This window comes from Dermacentor silvarum, chromosome 4, assembly GCF_013339745.2.
Source record: "Dermacentor silvarum isolate Dsil-2018 chromosome 4, BIME_Dsil_1.4, whole genome shotgun sequence".
In the NCBI taxonomy this organism is placed as follows: domain Eukaryota; kingdom Metazoa; phylum Arthropoda; class Arachnida; order Ixodida; family Ixodidae; genus Dermacentor; species Dermacentor silvarum.
In genome coordinates this window covers 78465596-78482735 of record NC_051157.2, presented here as the reverse complement: position 1 = coordinate 78482735, position 17140 = coordinate 78465596, and the positions used below count along the sequence as shown (strand labels likewise).

The following is a 17140-nucleotide window of genomic DNA, read 5'->3' as shown; positions in this document are numbered from 1 at the left end:
ATAGTGCAGGTGCCTTTCCTTGTCCAGAGACATGCCGTAATGTAGAGAGAGAGAAAGAAAGGGAAAGAAAGACAAGGAGGTTAGCCAGTGTAAATGCCGGCTGGCTACCCTGTAAGTTATCAGCCTCGCCTTCGAGATGATTACCCTAGTTATGCAGACACAGTCAGAGCTTCTGTTGTGAAATAATGAGCAGGAAACACTGGCAGGAATTCCCAATTATTATGTTTAATGAGAATGTGGCGATTCTGCTCGCAAGAGAACCGGGCGACACGAAAAGCACCGCGAGAAACAAAGAATCAAGCGAAGCATCTTAGCACTTGATGCGTGCTCAGATGAAAAAGAGTGGTAAACGTCATCTTTTGCATAAAAACTTCTTTTCGCTGTCGTCTGTCATTGCTTGAGACCACCCGAACTGCCGTTATATCGCCTTACCATTTGCTATAGTTTTTCTTTCCGTCTTTGTTTCCGTAATTTGTTTATTTTCTGTTCCTGTGCCTTGTAAAGTTCCATGTAGGCCACCTGACAAATGCCCTGCATTTGGCCTGTATAAAATAAATTAACATGACTTGTTTCTCCTGCTAACGTCACTCCGTGAACCGCAAGAGCTATGTGCGCTACCGGCGTCAGGGCGTGCGCGGAGCAGGCGACAAAACGGATAGGCAAGCAGGCGCCGCGAGAGAGTCCCCGCGCATTTGCTCCTTCGGTTTGTTGGGCCCGCCTCTCCGCTGCAGAGTTTTTCTTCATTCGTAGCGCCGTCTGGCGAACACGCTGTGAAGCAGGAACCGGCGTTTCGAAAGTGTCCCTTCCAGACGAGCGGAGTCGGCGCTCCTGTCTTATCTTACTCTGTGGTCATGGCCAAGCTTCAAAAGTGTTGTCATGGCTAAGCGAAGCAAGAATTGCGATGCGAAGCAATCACATGGCTCGGCGAAGATGAGTACGGGATTACTAGGCGACCGCATTGACGGAGCGGGTCTGCTGGAACGCGGTGTCGGTGTTGCAAGCTGCGCTATGCAATGCACAGTGACGCCATCGCTGGCGCGGCGGCGGAGGAGCGTTGCCGGAGCTAGGAGAAGCGAGGCGCAGCTTCGACTCTGCGCCGTCGCTTGGCTAAGGCTTCTTCGGTTCTCTGTGCAGGATCAGCTCGACCCCGGCGATTGTATTCTTGTTTGGCCAAGTGGCGTGATTCCCGGAAAGCGGCCTCTTCCTCGGTAGAGCGGTTATTCCTCGCTCTCCCCATGGCTGCTACTATACCGACCGCCCATTATCAACCCCGCTTTCACACCTGCTACACAGAACGTTTATGGCAAGCGGAGAAGATGCGCAGCGCGCATTGTCTAGGCGCGGAGTCTTGCGAAGGTATCGCACAGCTGGCATGGGGTTGCTAGGCAACGCAGTGACGTCATAGCTCGGCGAGGTTTTGTGGCTCGCTGCACAATTTACGGCCGGCTTGAACAGCTCCGCTGTTAAACAGTGTCTAGGCGCGGTGTCTTGCGAAGCTATCGCACAGCGGGTATGGCGTTGCTAGGCAACGCAGTGACGTCATAGCTCGGCGGCACAAATTACGGCTGGCTTAAACAGCTCCGCTGTTAAAAATATACAGTTTCAGCTCACTGCGTCATCTGGTATAGCACTCGCAGCACTGCTGCCTGAATTTGTGCTTTGTGTATGATTATGGAATATAATTTTAGAGGACGCTGATGGTTCTGAGTGACTGAACCACTGATTTTCTCTGAATTCCCTTTTCGGCATACGCCATTGTATGATAATATTTCACTGAAACAGAAATTGGGGCTAGGCTAGTTAGCACGGAAACTTGAGTCTGTATGATTCAACTTAGTTGAATATATGCTAGTCATTTTGCTGTGCCCATGCGTAAATTACTGTTCAATCTCGTCGCCCAAATTAAACTTAGTCTTTTGCCCAGATGTTTTGGAAGGCACTTTTTACTTTGTCGTGTCGGTGTCCTTCGATTTCCTGTATCTTTTCGCATTAGCGTTCCCTAATGGCTTGCTTGCATATTGAGTTCAAAGTCATTACGAACATCTTGTTGACACTAACACGCACTGTCTGCTTCCTGTATTATCTTATAGCCATTGAAATATTTTTGTGAGTCACGGCAGGTAAATGTGTAATGCTCGCCGTATCGTATATATAGGCCGACTTTGATAACTCAGAACGCTGATTTAGGAGCGGGATACTTAACGCAGAACCCATATTTGCGTTTTTAATGTGCTGGAGCAACGTTTCAGCTTTGGTAGCTTAAAAACCAATTACCCAGGAATTAAATACTTTACTAATTAGGCTTTCTTTACCTGAAGTATTATTTCATTGTTTATTTTTCGTTTTTTTTTTGTACAAACGTACTCCCCATGGTCAGGGCTAAAGGTGAATGATTTGTTCCAATTTTTCAAGATATGAAGCTGTTCGGTCATTTTAGGGTTAAAAGAGGCAAGCAGAACGGGAAGAACAAAGCTTGCCTTTAGTTGTTTGTCGTGCTTTGAAGTACTACTTAGAGAATGTCAAACTAAGCAGTAAATTAGCAATATATTTCGTTATCTGGACGCCTACGAAGAAAAAAAGGACATTTACGTTCCATCCTTTGCTGTTTCCTTGCGCAGAACTGTCTGTCGTATTTACGAGTACCATATTGTTACTAAGTTATAATGTATTTATAGAGTACATTGCACATTAGAAATAACTTTTGCACTACTTCAAGCCATAACACATTGTTTCATTTGTGCCTGACACACTGCTTCGCTTCGGCCTGTCGGACCAAGAAAGTGCTGCTGGAAACTCTTTTACTCAATTTTAGTCACAGTTCTTTCTAATATTATCAGGATATAGTCGGGCCTTTGTAGTACTGCACATGTGACTTGTTTTGAAAATGGTGCATACGGGCATATACACATCTAGGTCTGGGCGTTGCCTTCCAAAAGACGCACCAACTTAAAATTGCGGAGTAGCCTAGTAAGTTGGTCTTGTTCTATGCATTTACTGACGCAGGAGACTTGGACGAGGCGCAGGAGGTGACAAAGTCTATCGATACGGTGCCCATGAGTGTGTGGGAGAAGCCAAAGCCACAGCAGAACTTCAAGGATCCTCAGCAACAGGGAGCCATGGAGAGGGAGCAGTTGTACTACCCGTCCCCTTATGATGCCGGAGGGCGCCGCTTGGCGTCTCTGTACGCGCCTGCAGGATTGCACTCCGGGTGGGCGTCGGCACGCAGTCTGAGTGGCGCAGCGGAAGAGCCAGAAGACGAAAGGATAGGGCCGCATCACACTTATGATGTCCCTTTCTTGCGTAGTCTGCCGAACTGCCAGCAAGAACTCGAACAGCAGTTGCAGGTACGTCAAGGAAAAACAAAGATAGGCCAATGACTCCGGCTGCAATATGGCGCAATGTGTGTTATATTCCGCTAGATAGAGAGCGAGAGGGATATAGAGATGGAAAGAGAGAAAAGGTAGGGAAGCTATCCACATCAGGTTTGCAGTTTCATACTCATACGCAAGGGGGGCGTAGTAGATATGATTTTAGAGAGGGCAGAAAGAGTGATAGAATAAAAACAACCACAGTTTCTCCATAAGGGCGAAGCAATGAATGCCATAGCAACACGTTAGAATATTACACGCAGTGTAAGGCGCGTAGCTGTAGTGGCAGTACAAATTGCAGTAAATGTAAGCTGACAAAGCAAACACGCGTGGTGTGGCATATGTGTAGACACATGAACAGAGAAATCCGGATGACCGCCAGCAGTATCGGTTAGAAGTACAGGGTCTTGTTGGCGTTGTCGCCTTGTGTTGACCTCACATTCCAGCCGCCGCGGCCGGGATTCGATCCAGCTGCTGAGCACGAGGTCGCGGGATCGAATCCCGGCCGCGCCGGCCGCATTTAGATGGAGGCGAAATGCAAAAAACGCCCGTGCGCTTGCGTTGTAGTGCATGTTAAAGAACCTCAGGTGGTCAAAATTAATCCGGAGCCTTCCACTAGGGCGTGCCTCCTAATCATAACTGGTTTTGGCACGTAAAACTCAAGAAAATAGAAAACGAAGAAGTTCTACGACATGCTCACGGCGGGAACTATGTGTGCGTCCGCTTCGCGCTTTTGAACTGCTGGGTATTGTCTACGTTTTCGCTTAGCCACGGCCTCCTTAGGGAGCCTACATGCAAGCGCTGTTTTAAAACAGCGCTCGCATGTAGGCTCCCTAGGCCTCCTGTTCTCGCAGCGCCACATCTTGGCGCCCCCGGCGTTGAGCTGGAGCGTTTGTCGCACAGGTAACAGAACATTGTTTCTGCATCAGAACTAATGGCGTGGTCTTTGCGCTTATGCGGGCCCAACTTGCTTCTTTGCGATTAGCGTTTCCCGGGAGCTTCTCGGCTGTCGTTCTGACAACACGTCAGAACGACAGAAAAGCAATATATTTCCCTAATTTGCTCAGGTCTGCAAACAGACCAATCTTATCGTCATTATCGTCATCCCTCACAAGGCGCCAACATTGGGCATGTTGGCGCCTTGTGAGGGACGCGGTGCTTTGCTGCGGGAACAACGTACCGAGAGGTATTATAGCTACCGTACGTTGGCCACTACGCATGGGAAAACGATGTGACAAGCCGACAGGATCTGCATTGTCTGTATAGTCTGCGTAGGCTGTTCGTTCTAGCAAGCAAAGTTGTATAACCTGAGGTGCTACAATACAGCTTCTTTTCTGCACCAGTATCTGTGATTGGAACATGAACACGCCTAGACATCTCATGCCACCTAGCACTAAAATTCTGACGCAAAGGGAAATTGTACCGTTAATGTGACTAATGTTCTTCAGAAAATATACTAAAGCTAAAGGAATCAGTATTTTTATGTGTAATTATTGATGAGAGTGAAAAATCGCGCTGAGTGTTCAGAAAATGCACCAAGCGTCTCATCGCGCTGGCTTGCAGGCGGGAAATACTTCATTATGTTATATTCCGTTTACTCAGGCATGCGCCCGTGTCCTGATGGTTAGAGGATCGAGCTGTTGTGCTAGGGGTGCTCTGTTTGAATCCTGCCGTCGGACAATTTCGTTTTTGTTAATCAAATAAAACCAACGTCTTTGTTAGTGATTTTACCACCACCTTTCCGTATTGGGTACGTTTCAAACCAATTTCGTGGGTTGATCGCGGAGAGAGTGCCGCCTGACATGCCAGTAAAATTACATTATTTTCAGATTTGAGCCTCACTTTTAATATTTAGCAGCCTGAGAAGATTTAAGAATAAAGGCTCGCGCTGTCAGTGTTATGTTTCATGAGATCTGTTTGTTGGCTGCCAGTCTCACAAGTGTGAGGAATAATTTTGTCAAGATGTAACACCTGGTATGAGCAAATTTAGTGATAGAATAGAGTGGCATTATAATGCGAAATACTAATCCATAAAAAGAGAGACGTTAACGAATTGAATAAATACACATCCATTGTCTTGCTTTCAGTATTGTATAAAATATTCACCAAAATACCTTCTAATAGAATCAGGGCAACACTTCACTTCAGTCAGCCAAGAGGACAGGCTGGCCTCATGAAGCGATATTCTACGATGGTTCATATCCATGTCATTAATCAGGTATTCGAGTAGAATCAACCTCTTTATATGGCTGTCATAGATTACGAAAAGGCATTTAACTCAGTAGAGACACCAGCAGCGTAGTCAAGGAGTACAGGAGGCATACATGAATATTTTGGCGAATATACACAAAGATTCCACAGCTGCCTCCAATCCTATTCACTGCAGGCTTGCAAGCTTAGAAGAAGTATTCAAGCTCTTAGGCTGGGAAGGCTTAGGAGTGAGGATCAATGGCGAATATCTCAGCAACCTTCGGTTTGCAGATGACATTGTCCTGTTCAGCAACAATGGGGTTGAATTGCAACAAATGATTAAGGACCTTAACCGAGAAAGCGTGAGAGTGTTGTTGAAGATTAATATGCAGAAGACAAAGATCATGTTCAATAACGTGGCCAGGGAACAAGAATTCAGGATCGCCAGTCAACCTCTAGAGTCTGAAAAGGAGTACGTTTATCTTGGTCAATTACTCACAGAGGACCCTGATCATGAGAAGGAAATTTGCAGAAGAATAAAATTGGGTTGGAGTGCATACGGCAGGCATTACCAATTCCTGACTAGGAGCTTACCACTGTCGTTGAAAAGAAAAGTGTACAATCATTGCATTCTACTGGCGCTAACATACGGTGCAGGACCATGGAGGTTAACAAAGAAGCTCGGGAACATGTTAGGGACCGCACAAAGAGCGATGGAGCGAAAAAGTCTTAGGACTAACGTTAACAGAAAGTAAGAGAGTGATGTGGATCAGAGAGCAAACGGGGATAGCCGATATTCTAGTTGACAATAAGAGGGGAAAATGGAGCTGGGCAGGCCATGTAATGCGTAGGATGGATAACGAGTGGACCATTAGATCGGATTCCAAGAGAATGAAGCGCACCCGAGGACGGCAGAAAACTAGGTGGGGCGGTGAAGTTAGGAAATTTGCAGGTGCAAGTTGGAATCAGCTACCGCAAGACAGGGGTAATTGGAGATCGCTGTAAGAGGCCTTCGTCCTGCAGTGGACATAAATATAGGCTGATAATGATGATGACGATGATGATGAGAGTGATACACATATACAGCATATCATATAGCATGACATGTCTTATATTGTACATATACCGGAATATATGACTTGCCTCATGGTGACACCGACGACGACGAGGACAGCGAAAGTTCGCTTGGAGAGTCCATAAAATTGCTATCGCAATATAAAATAATAAGGAAGGCCGTTTTCATAATAGGCGTCCATAGAGGCTGGTAGATCGATGCTGGCACAGCCTTATATGATGAGTCCTGTCGATGCTTCCGATTTTTTTCTTCCGCAAGCGACCAATCGTCCAAGTGGTGAATCGCAACGGAGAATGATCGTCTCTGTAATATTGCTCTGCGGGCGCGTTCACAAAATACGACATATTGCTTCCTCGTCGCCGAAGTAGTTGCATTGCGCTGCTGAGCACGAGGTCGCGGGATTGAATGTCGGTCGCGGCAGGCCGCATTTCGATGGAGGCGTAATGCAAAAACGCCCGTGTGCTTGGGTTGTAGTGCAGGTTAAAGAACCCCAAGTGGTCAAAATTAATCCGGAGCATTCCACTACGGCGTGCCTCATAATCAGAACTGGTTTTGGCACGAAAGACCCCAGAAAGAAGGAGAAGCAGTAGTTGCAGGCTGCAGTGTCGGACATCTCTATGTGGAACACGTAGCCATTCGCGAACGCTGTGTCCAACCATAACCCACACAATACTGTTGCATTCGCTAGATACCTCTAGACAGGTTTAGTACGGCAGCAAGAATTTCTAAATCTTAGGCAAATGCAGAGCTGAGACTGGACAGGAAGAAGCCCCGTAAGTCTGTGTTTTAATCACTGTTTATTTGTAGAATAGAAGGCGAAACTTTTTCGGATATGTTCTACTGCAACGCAATAGTTGGCGTTGGGTATCTGTCCTACCCAATCACTGCTATGTCTTAATATGCATTCGTACTTAGGGAACACAGTACGCTTTAAAGATTGTAGGCTGAGATTTTATCTTTCAGACTGCTAGAATTGGAAACAGACCAATCTTACCATGAGCGGAGGCAATCGATGTGCTAGAAAGAACGGCTAAAGCACTAGATGCATGACAACGCAATCTTTCTGATTCTGTGGCTTTTCTCAGTGGCCTCACAAATTTGACAATGTCTGACTGGGTTAACTACGTCACCTTTGTTAATGAAGATAGCATGCTGCCATTCACAAAAAGAGAACCAACTATATTTAGCAACGTTTATCACCTATATATTTATCAAACTCGACCAAACTGCATGGAATCACGGCGAAATTCTTGTTGACACCAGTTTTTAAAAAATGGGCATGGTAGTTAAGGCGACAAATGTCAAATGGCAACGTTTTGTCCTGTCTTTATCGTCATTATGTAAGTGGTTGCCTCAGGCGTGATGAGAAAATAAATTTTGGAGCGAGGTGAAACCACACAGGTTTCGTGTTTATTACTACATCGTTAAGTGTGTGTGTGTGTGGGGGGGGGGGGGGGGGGCAGCTTTTCTTGACTGAACTTGAGAAATAAATATCGACGACAGTGTAACCAAATGACAAGATCCCGTGCTCGTGCATTAGGTTCGATGGTAATGGAGGTCTCTGTGTATCAAGTTATGTGTTACATGCTGCACGCTTGCAGACGAATATACGAAATGCCCAACTTAATCGCGCTTAATATTGACAATAAGTATATCTCGGCGTGTAGAGGCAAAGGGAAGCAAACGACAAGACTTGTGAGCACCTATATCCGAAAGCAAAATTTGATGTTGTCTTTCTTGAGGACGACTGGCCTATGTGAACGCCTTTAAATTGCTCAGGCCCTCCGCGTGCATGCGCGAGCTGACCGTGTCCTTCCTCCCCCCCCCCCCCCACTCCTCTCTCTATCTCATCTTTCTATTCCCTCTTTCCCGTCCCCCAGAGTAGGGTAGCCAACCACACGCATTTCTGGTTAACCTTCTCTTTCTCTCCTCCTCCTATTCATGATAGAACACCTACTTACGTGCAAGGCTCGTGCTAGTTTGATAAAACCAAAACAAAAGCTACATAACGCGAACAACCATTGCTACTTTATACTGGAACAGGGGAGACCTTTATGATTCCAGCCCCCCTTTGGTGTCAGTAAGCGATACATAATAGTCTTTTTCCGTTCTGCAAATTGAGATCCGAGTGGAAATGTTCCATGAAGGTCTTTATAAATTGAGCTCACAATGTACACCGTTACTATAAGCTTTGCACCAAAGTCATATTCCACTCCTTAGTACTTCCTCTTTCTTCAATTCTTCACTATAGCTGTACGATGATGCCCCCATGCAGTTAGTTATCTGTAACCCCGAATATCCACCACTAGTATACCTTGTTTTGTTTTCCTACCGTTCTCAGCTTTCCTACTGCATTTCCCTCGGCTCATACTTTTTTTGTGTGTGTCTGTGTTCCGCGCTCCACACACAAAAATTTATTTTCAGAGATTTACCACACGCGTCCCGAAAGCACTTCCTGGCTGCGGCTTGGCCAGGCACTAATCTTTGTACTGCCTGCAATTTTATAAGGTTGCAGTGTTGCGTTTGGCTAAATTGTTACTTTGTAGAGCTACAAGCTGCAGATTCAAAAGAATGCTGAGATTTTTTAAAATTATTATGCACTTGGCTAGACACTACTATCACGACAGCAAGACAGTGACAATTCTGCATTGCACAGGTGACCTTCAACGCAGTCACAACGCGTGAGTGTACGTATTTGAAATATCACCAGAAACGTGCAACACAATAGAATGCAATTGAAATTGCGCTTGAAAATTGGAAAAAAAAGGCCTGATTCCTTATCGTAAGAACGAGAACAGAGAAAGCCACTTACTTTGAAAGACAACTTTATTAGCTTTTGAATTCACGGAATTTCCCACGGAACACGAGCAATCTTTCCTGTGGCAGACAATAATGCAAGTGACTCGCATTCTCGCAGCGGCTAACGTTGAGTTTGTCAGGAAGGAAGGAAGGAGGAAAATAAGAGGTGAAAGGCAGAGAGGTTAACCAGGTTAAGTGTCCGGTTGGCTACTCTGCACAAGGGGATGGGTTAAGGGCAGAAAAGATTAGAAAACAAGAGAAGATTAAAAAGAAGAAAAAGAAACAAAAAAAGTTCGACAGCTGCAGTATTTGTCCCAGCCAAAATCCACAGTAATAAAATTCCGGACATCGCACTTGACATCAAAGACGGCTGTCGAACTTACAGCTCTGTGTGCAGCAATGAAATTTATCGACCAGGAACCGCCCCAGAAATGGTCTATCTTCTGCGATTACAAGGCCGCCCTCCAGAGTTTGCTCTCTGCACTACGCCGTGGACCCCACGAACGACTTGTCGCGGACACACGCGAAATTTACCATCAGGCAGTTGACAAAGGACATGACAACGTCTTTCAATGGCTGCCAAGTCACTGTGGTATCTTTGGAAACGAGCAAGCGGACGCAGCCACTCGATCTTCACATACCAGTACCGATTGCGTCGCTATCCCTATGTCCAGAACAGACGCAGCACGAAAGCTCCGTGCGCTTGCTCGCGAGCTTACGTTAGCCCACTGGAATTCAACGGACTTTAAAAACCAGCGCCTCTGTTCCCTGGATCCTAATCTGAAGCTCCGCCTTCCACGTGGCTTACCACGACGGGAGGTAACTCTCATTTGTCGCCTAAGACTTGGAGTAGCTTTCACCAACGCGTACTCCTACCTTATCGGAATGGCCACAAATCCAGATTGTGAAACTTGAGGGTGCAAAAAGACGATAGCACATCTTCTGTGTGATTGTCGTCGTTTTAGTGCACAAAGGAAAGTCCTCAGAACCACGCTCGACAAGATAGACAGCCGTCCCCTGACGGAAGCCAGAATTCTTGGTCCCTAGTCCCAGCCGACGTCGGAACGAACTGCTTTAAAAGCGCTAGTACGCTTTTTAAAAGAAACAGGACTTCGTGAAAAACTATAGAATTGTGCGGACTGATGTGTTTTTTTTTGTTTTTTTTTTTAGTTTGTAGATTCATTCGTGAGTGTATGTGGTAGCGTTTAGACGATAAGCTAATTCTCGGTTATCTAGTTTATGCCGTTAATAAAACGAACGCGAAATACAACTAACCTACTTTCGGGGCAGTACTGGTCATAGGATATACGATGAACGTCCCCTGAAACGTGCCGTTTATTTTTAACAAAGCTTTAGGCTAATTTTTGAAAAAGTTTCTATCCCTGAAAGTAATCAACTGATAAGAGCGAAGGCTTGGTCATTTAAACAAAGACCTAATCACTAGTAAGAAAAATGAAAATTAATATTGAAATAAACACATGCCAACAGAGTAACAACAATATAGCTGTTTTTTATGCTTTCATATTCTATAGATAGACGTATAGCAAACGTATAAGGAGCAACGGTTCACTTTGGAATGCTCGCCTTTAATATTTCCTTTTCGTCTTGGTTACAGATAGGCACAGAAGACGATTTGATATCTTCAACCGAGCGCCTTGATAAACACATCTATTCCAAACCAGGTAAGGAATCTGTGTTATAGCTAAATATTGGGCTATTCATACAGTACTTATTGGTAATCCATCACTGTCGATATTGGTAACTATCATTGCTATAATTGCGACCCAGATTTCGTTTTTCTTAAACAAAGCGTAATACGCGTATATAACAAACGTATGGCTCAGATATTTTTTATTTATTCTTTGAGTGAAAATGCTCAGCATTCGTAAGTAAAGTTACTTCGTCTGGTTGAGCCTTTGAGCCTTCCTAACACCACAGTCTATGATACCTTCACAGCTGAATGCCGGTTATAAAAAAAGAAACAACGACCTATGACCGGTTGCCACAATGGCTATATACGTATGTATAATTATTGCTTTGTAATCCCTTGCTCAATGATATCTTCTTTATTCTGATGTAATGTTGTTTCATATGTGAGAGGTAGTCCCGTAGCTCCGCTTCTTCGCTCAAACATTATATGTACAGTGACCTGCAAAAACTGAACATTGAATCTTTAATGGTGCCTGCTCACACTCTCTATAAACTAACTTCAATGCATTCCAGCAAACCATCACTACGCTTACAGTGCAGTGCTTGTGTATACTGCTTGAGTCATTTTGACAAACATTGCATTTTTTCTTTGCAAAGGCATACTTTACATGTCACCAGAGAAGTGCAACAGCCTCCGAAAGTCCCTGCAAACTGGGAGCATCATTGAAGGCTACCCTAATGGAAACGTCTCTTATGTCTACTCGAGGCCTAAGAAGAAGCAGTGGAGAAATCACGATGAAGAACTGCTCTACGCTGACCACAAACTGCGCAAGCTGTCGAGGTTAGTGTCGGCGAATTGGGGATTCATTGCTCTGCCCCCCCCCCCCCCCCCAAAAAAAAAAAATGTTCAGAATGCAGCCCAATGTCTCTATAGTTGCACTTTATTCTTACGGTTATGATACAGTGTTGGTGTAAAGTCCTCCTGAATGGGCCTCTATACGCCCAATTTTATAAGCATACCTTTTCTACACGCACAACTCGCCATTACTCCGGTGGCCGACTTCCTGCTAATAAACACTCTTGAAGCTAGGAGGCAACATTTGAATGCTTACGTGATGCAAGGAATTAAGTACAAGCAGAGGTGGCAGGCACTAGTGTATACATGCTGACGCGTTACTTACGATTTTAGCCTGAAGCCTGCCATCTTGGCTAGGAATGACGAGATGTGTGGAGAAGCGCACTGGTGGGTTTTCCCATGTGGCCAATAGGTTGGTATAGGTAATATTGAAAATATTATAACGCAAATGTGTCACTATCACAACTTGTTGCTAGGCTAGTTGGTTTATATTTGTTATGGTGAAGTAGGACGCGAAACGGTTCGAAGTAAGGACACGGCAGGAAAGTGTGTATTTCCTGTCCTGCTTCTCATATTGTTGCAAGATAGCGTCTTCTTAAGCGAGTTCGTGTTTACTGTAAAACATAATTTTGTAGCGCAAAAATTCAGAAAAGGAAGAACCAGTCAAAGGAAGGAGCAGAAGAAACGCCTGTCTTTCTGTCTGTTCTTTCCTTTCCCTGGTTCTTTTTTTCCTTTTCTGAATTTTTTTTTCTTGCTGAAAGATTATGTCTTCCTATTGTGGCACGTTATATTACACCGTAACAAGCGCGTCTGTAGGGTTTTGTTCTTAGATCTGTTTACATTAAGTGAAGGAGCTGTTCGTGTGTGTTCAAGAAATTGGGAGACTTTTTGCCATAACCTAATCTAACATTTCGCAGGTACGCCGAGGAGCTGAAACACGCGCAGATGAGCGCAAAAGAAAGTGGCTTGGAGACCGCTGTAGAGGCTTACGAACTGTCCGAGGCCGAGTGTGACATGCCCACAAGACGCTTCTCCATGCAGAGATAGGAAGGACCGAATCCCCAAGTGCATCTATAGTGTGGCTGCCACTCATTTATTTGTGCCTGGTTGAGTGCTGCTCCAAACGATCGTGATAGTGTGCGTCAAGAAGAATGATCCTTTCTCGTGGCGAACATGTTGCCAAGCGTGTCAGTGGACTACAACATATACGCGTGACTTGCCGTGCGTTAGCCGTGCTTCTACGGTGAGATAATGTGAATGATTCCAGTTAATTGAGTGACCATAAGAATATGATGTGCCAGACGTTTGACTTCGGAAGTGCTGTGTTAAGTTTACCGATGGCAAAATTTACCTGCACCTGAAAAAGATGAATACATAATGTTAACCCGGACAGAAAACATTTTCTGGTCATGTGAAAAGCAATCTAAACCATTACTGTTAACAAAGCTAAAGTTATCCTGACGTTCAATTGCAATGAATTTCAAACGCATATTGTATAATATATTTTGTTTGTGTTATATGTACTATTGTAATATGTACGTTGTACTATGTACAACGTTGTTCTCATTTGCCTTATCAGGTATTTTTCAAAAATAACTATCCATGCGTTAATGGTTTCTCATGATCGGTGCAAAACTACTTTTGCGAGGGCAGTATAAAGATGGGCTGCAGATGTGAATCAGACGTTGTTGCGCTGGATGTCTTGTGGTATAGTTAGCTCTCGTGGCAATACTTAAACACTTTCTTAACGCCCGTTATTTCTCTACCACTGCTAACCAGCAGCAACTTCTCACGACTTCCAAGTCATCAAGTTTTGCTTCAAGAATTGCACTGCGCCTATAAGAGAAGCTCATGACATGCCACATGCGGCTGTCTAAATTGTCTTTCACTATCAGTATGCAGGAGTAAGGAACAAGGCAACGAACAGTCTCTTCGTAACTTCCTAAGTTTACCGTGTCTCACTTGAAATATCAACGTTTGCATTGCGAAATGAAATGTCATTCATATTAATCACTGGCTTTGCCAACTGAAAAGCCGCAAGCATACTTTCGCAGGAGCACTTCTATCACATTCTGTTGTGTGTACCAGCTTTCACATCATGTGTCTTTATCTTCCTGCGCAAGAGCTTTCGGGCTCTTCCTAATAAGTCAAAGGAGGAGATGAACAAACACTCACTGTGTGATATGCACATGTGTTGCGTTTTGATTAGCGGGAACTACTCAACAGAAGAGTGCGCGTAACATGCCGCTTACACCCGTGTTTCAATTTTTAAGAGCATTGTTGATGTAAACGCAGATGTATTAGATGTAACAACAAGAACGTTATAAGTGAGCATGTAGAGAGAAAAAAAAAGAAACACGTTTGTGTTTTGTACTGTACTAGCCTGTATATATGGGATCCATGTGCATCAACGTTAGAAAGAGAAGCCATATGTTCCGTTGTATACATAAAACTCCAGAGAAGACATATTTTTAATTCAATGTTGACAAGAATAAACCACGTTGAAATACCTATTTTCAGTTCACTGCCCACGTATCTCCTGTTTCAGGACATACAGAGCACCAACTAGCTACGCATGGGCTATTACATAAGTGCTACTTGGTGTCTTAAAGTTCAGATGCTGGGGCCGATGGTGGCGCTGTGTCGTGTTGCTGGCCCCAAAGGGCTGACGGTTACGAGGTGCGTTAGTTGCCGAAGTACGCCGAGTGTCTCTCATTGAGGTGCGCCCTTTCGTCTTGACGGCTCACCAACGCCTCGCCTAGACCAACTCCCAGAAAGCGTGGGACCTCCATGATTTGAAAGCAAATGGTCGGAGAGGTATCTGGCTTCCATGGAATAAACGATGCGGTAAAGAAAGCGCAGGTGCGCGCAGTTGTTGTCATGCCATTGTCGACATGCTGTTGTCATTCCGTTGTCGAGATGCCGCCGTCGTCGGGTCGTCATCATCTCCATCGTTGCCATCCTATCGTCGTCACATCCTTGTCGTCACGCTGCCATCGTCGTCATCAGTCCTCACGCTGTCATGCTTTTTACCAAACCATGGCGACTAAAACTTGTGTCGCCATCATCAAACACCGTTATCGACGTAAGTAGCCTATTTCGCAAGTATTCCTAGTGTGTCCATTGGAATTCTGCGTTCCGCCCGTAAGCTGTTTTTTTCTTTCTTCTTTTCAAGCCAAGTGGTTAACTTCCCTGTCTTTCGCATCTCAATTATCTCTTTCTGTCTTACAGCGAAGCTGTATATGGCTAGTTTCCAGCGGATCGATATCTGTAGACCAAAAACCGTGGGCTGATACCGAAGGTAGTGCAATACCGGGCCGACCCACGGCGGAGGTGGAGCACATTCCGACGATTTGCAAAAATAAGTTTAATACATTAAGACGAAATACAACCCGTATCAGATATTAAGCTGATAAGAACAGATACTACATTTTCACCCTCGTCGGCCATGTCTACGTTCGCACCACACACGTGTACGCCACCCCACGTATTCAATCTAGTGCCTACCAATCTGAGTGTCTTCTAGAGCACTGCACGGGCTCGGGCTTACCCGAAAGCCCGGGCCTGGCCCGGCCCGGGTAGAGCAGTTTTTTCACGGGCTCGGGCCGGGCTCGGGCACGGCGTGTGCTTTTTGACCCGGGCCCGGGCCGGGCTCAGGTTTTTTGACGCGTACCCGGGCCGGGCTCGGGCTTTCTGCGAGTTATTCTCGGGCTTCTCAACTCGGTCTCGGGCCGGGTTCGGGCAAGTTTCGAGTCGGGCTCGGGCCGGGCTCGGGCTTAAGGTAAAGGGGTAGCGGGCCGGGCCGGGCGGGTAAGGTAGATTATTTCCGGGCCCGGGGCCGGGCCCGGGTCTCGCCATAAATGTTTTGATCGGGCTCGGGCGGGCCGACCAATGTAAAAACGGGCCCGGCCCGGGCCCAGGCCGCAAAAATTGGCCCGTGCAGTGCTCTAGTGTCTTCTGTCTTCTGACGTCATGCTCTACGCAGGCTCCTTTCCTCAGTTCTGCTCTGACTGTGAAACTGTAAGGCCGCGTGTTGTACGGTCTGAAGAATAACAGCGTGCCTACTAAGAACGACGGCGTGAACAGAAAAGGCAATGGTCGCGGCGGCGTCGGAAGGAGACCACCGACGAAGAGCGGGCCGCGGACGCCAAGCGTAAGCGTGCTGCCCGCTAGGACTGCGAGGTGGAAAGAAATGCGAAGCGTCCATGCGGCCCCGATCCCGCGAACTTAGAACTTTTCACTGGAGCAATGGTCAACCACCCCATGCACAGCTTCGCTGGTCCTCAGCCTTCACAAAGTGGAATGGCACTGAATGTTTTATTTTATGATCATCTTTGATGGGTTATGCAACAATTTTAAGTGAACATGCCTGAAAAAATGGGAGACAGGACGTGCCGAAAGTGTCTGGTTTAAGGCAAAGAATGCTTTGCAATGAATACCGTTCTGGAAACACAGCGTGCGCGATTGAACAGCTTCTTTCCGCAGACTATCTGCGCACATATAACAATTGATAGGGAGCGTCGCTAGGGAACCCTCATTGGACTGGCGGCTGTACACTCAACGCCTCCTAGATATAAGTGAAAGCCTTCTTTGTTTCCGCGTGACGTCACAGGGGTCACTTTTTGTAGTTCACCGGCAGAAGGCGACAAGCCGGCGGCTTGGAAACGCGGCTTTTTGTGATCGTGGCATGATGTGCACGCTGTATGTTGTGGTCACTGTGTAGTTTTGGTACTGCTTGGTGAAAGGTGAGAGAGGCCACTGGTCATGCCTTATAAGTGTTGTGCGCAAAGGTGCCACGGAAACTACCCCAACGAGGCGTAGGTGACCGTGTCCTCCTTTCCGAGGGAAGAAAGCCGCCATCATGAGTTGTTACGGGCAGTACCGTGGAAGGAATACGAAGTTATGAGCAATACAGAGGTAAGTGAAGATATTTGTAACTGTTCGATAGGTAAAGCACCTATTACTTAAAAAAGAAAAACAGATAATTCTGATGTCGGCAACATCCTCCGCGACATCAGCTTTTCTCGACAGTACTTCTCTCTCCTGCCTCTCTCAAAAAGAGAAAAAAAAGAAAAAAAAAAGAGCGGCGTGTGTTTTTCCTTTATCTTTCTAGCCACTACCTGACGGCAGCGTTCACACGACCTCACCGAGAACTGCGCGGTGTTTTGTCGAGCGTTGAAAGCGGTATTATGGCTAGAAAGG

The 17140-nt window shown here is 45.8% G+C and overlaps 1 protein-coding gene and 1 pseudogene across 1 annotated transcript in view; one reads left to right on the top strand and one right to left on the bottom strand.

Annotated features, from left to right (window-relative positions):
• The window catches only part of LOC119448717 (Down syndrome cell adhesion molecule-like protein Dscam2), a 322695-nt gene extending 308252 nt beyond the window's left edge, over positions 1-14443 (top strand). Inside the window, exons 26-29 of the mRNA XM_049665781.1 lie at positions 3004-3344; positions 11048-11114; positions 11740-11923; positions 12856-14443. Coding sequence (XP_049521738.1) covers positions 3004-3344; positions 11048-11114; positions 11740-11923; positions 12856-12985 — 722 coding nt within the window. The 3' untranslated portion in view covers positions 12986-14443. The remainder of the gene's footprint in view (positions 1-3003; positions 3345-11047; positions 11115-11739; positions 11924-12855) is intronic.
• A 774-nt stretch (positions 14444-15217) lies between these two features.
• Positions 15218-15388, bottom strand: LOC119451146 (U2 spliceosomal RNA; annotated as a pseudogene).
• Positions 15389-17140: the final 1752 nt, after the last annotated feature.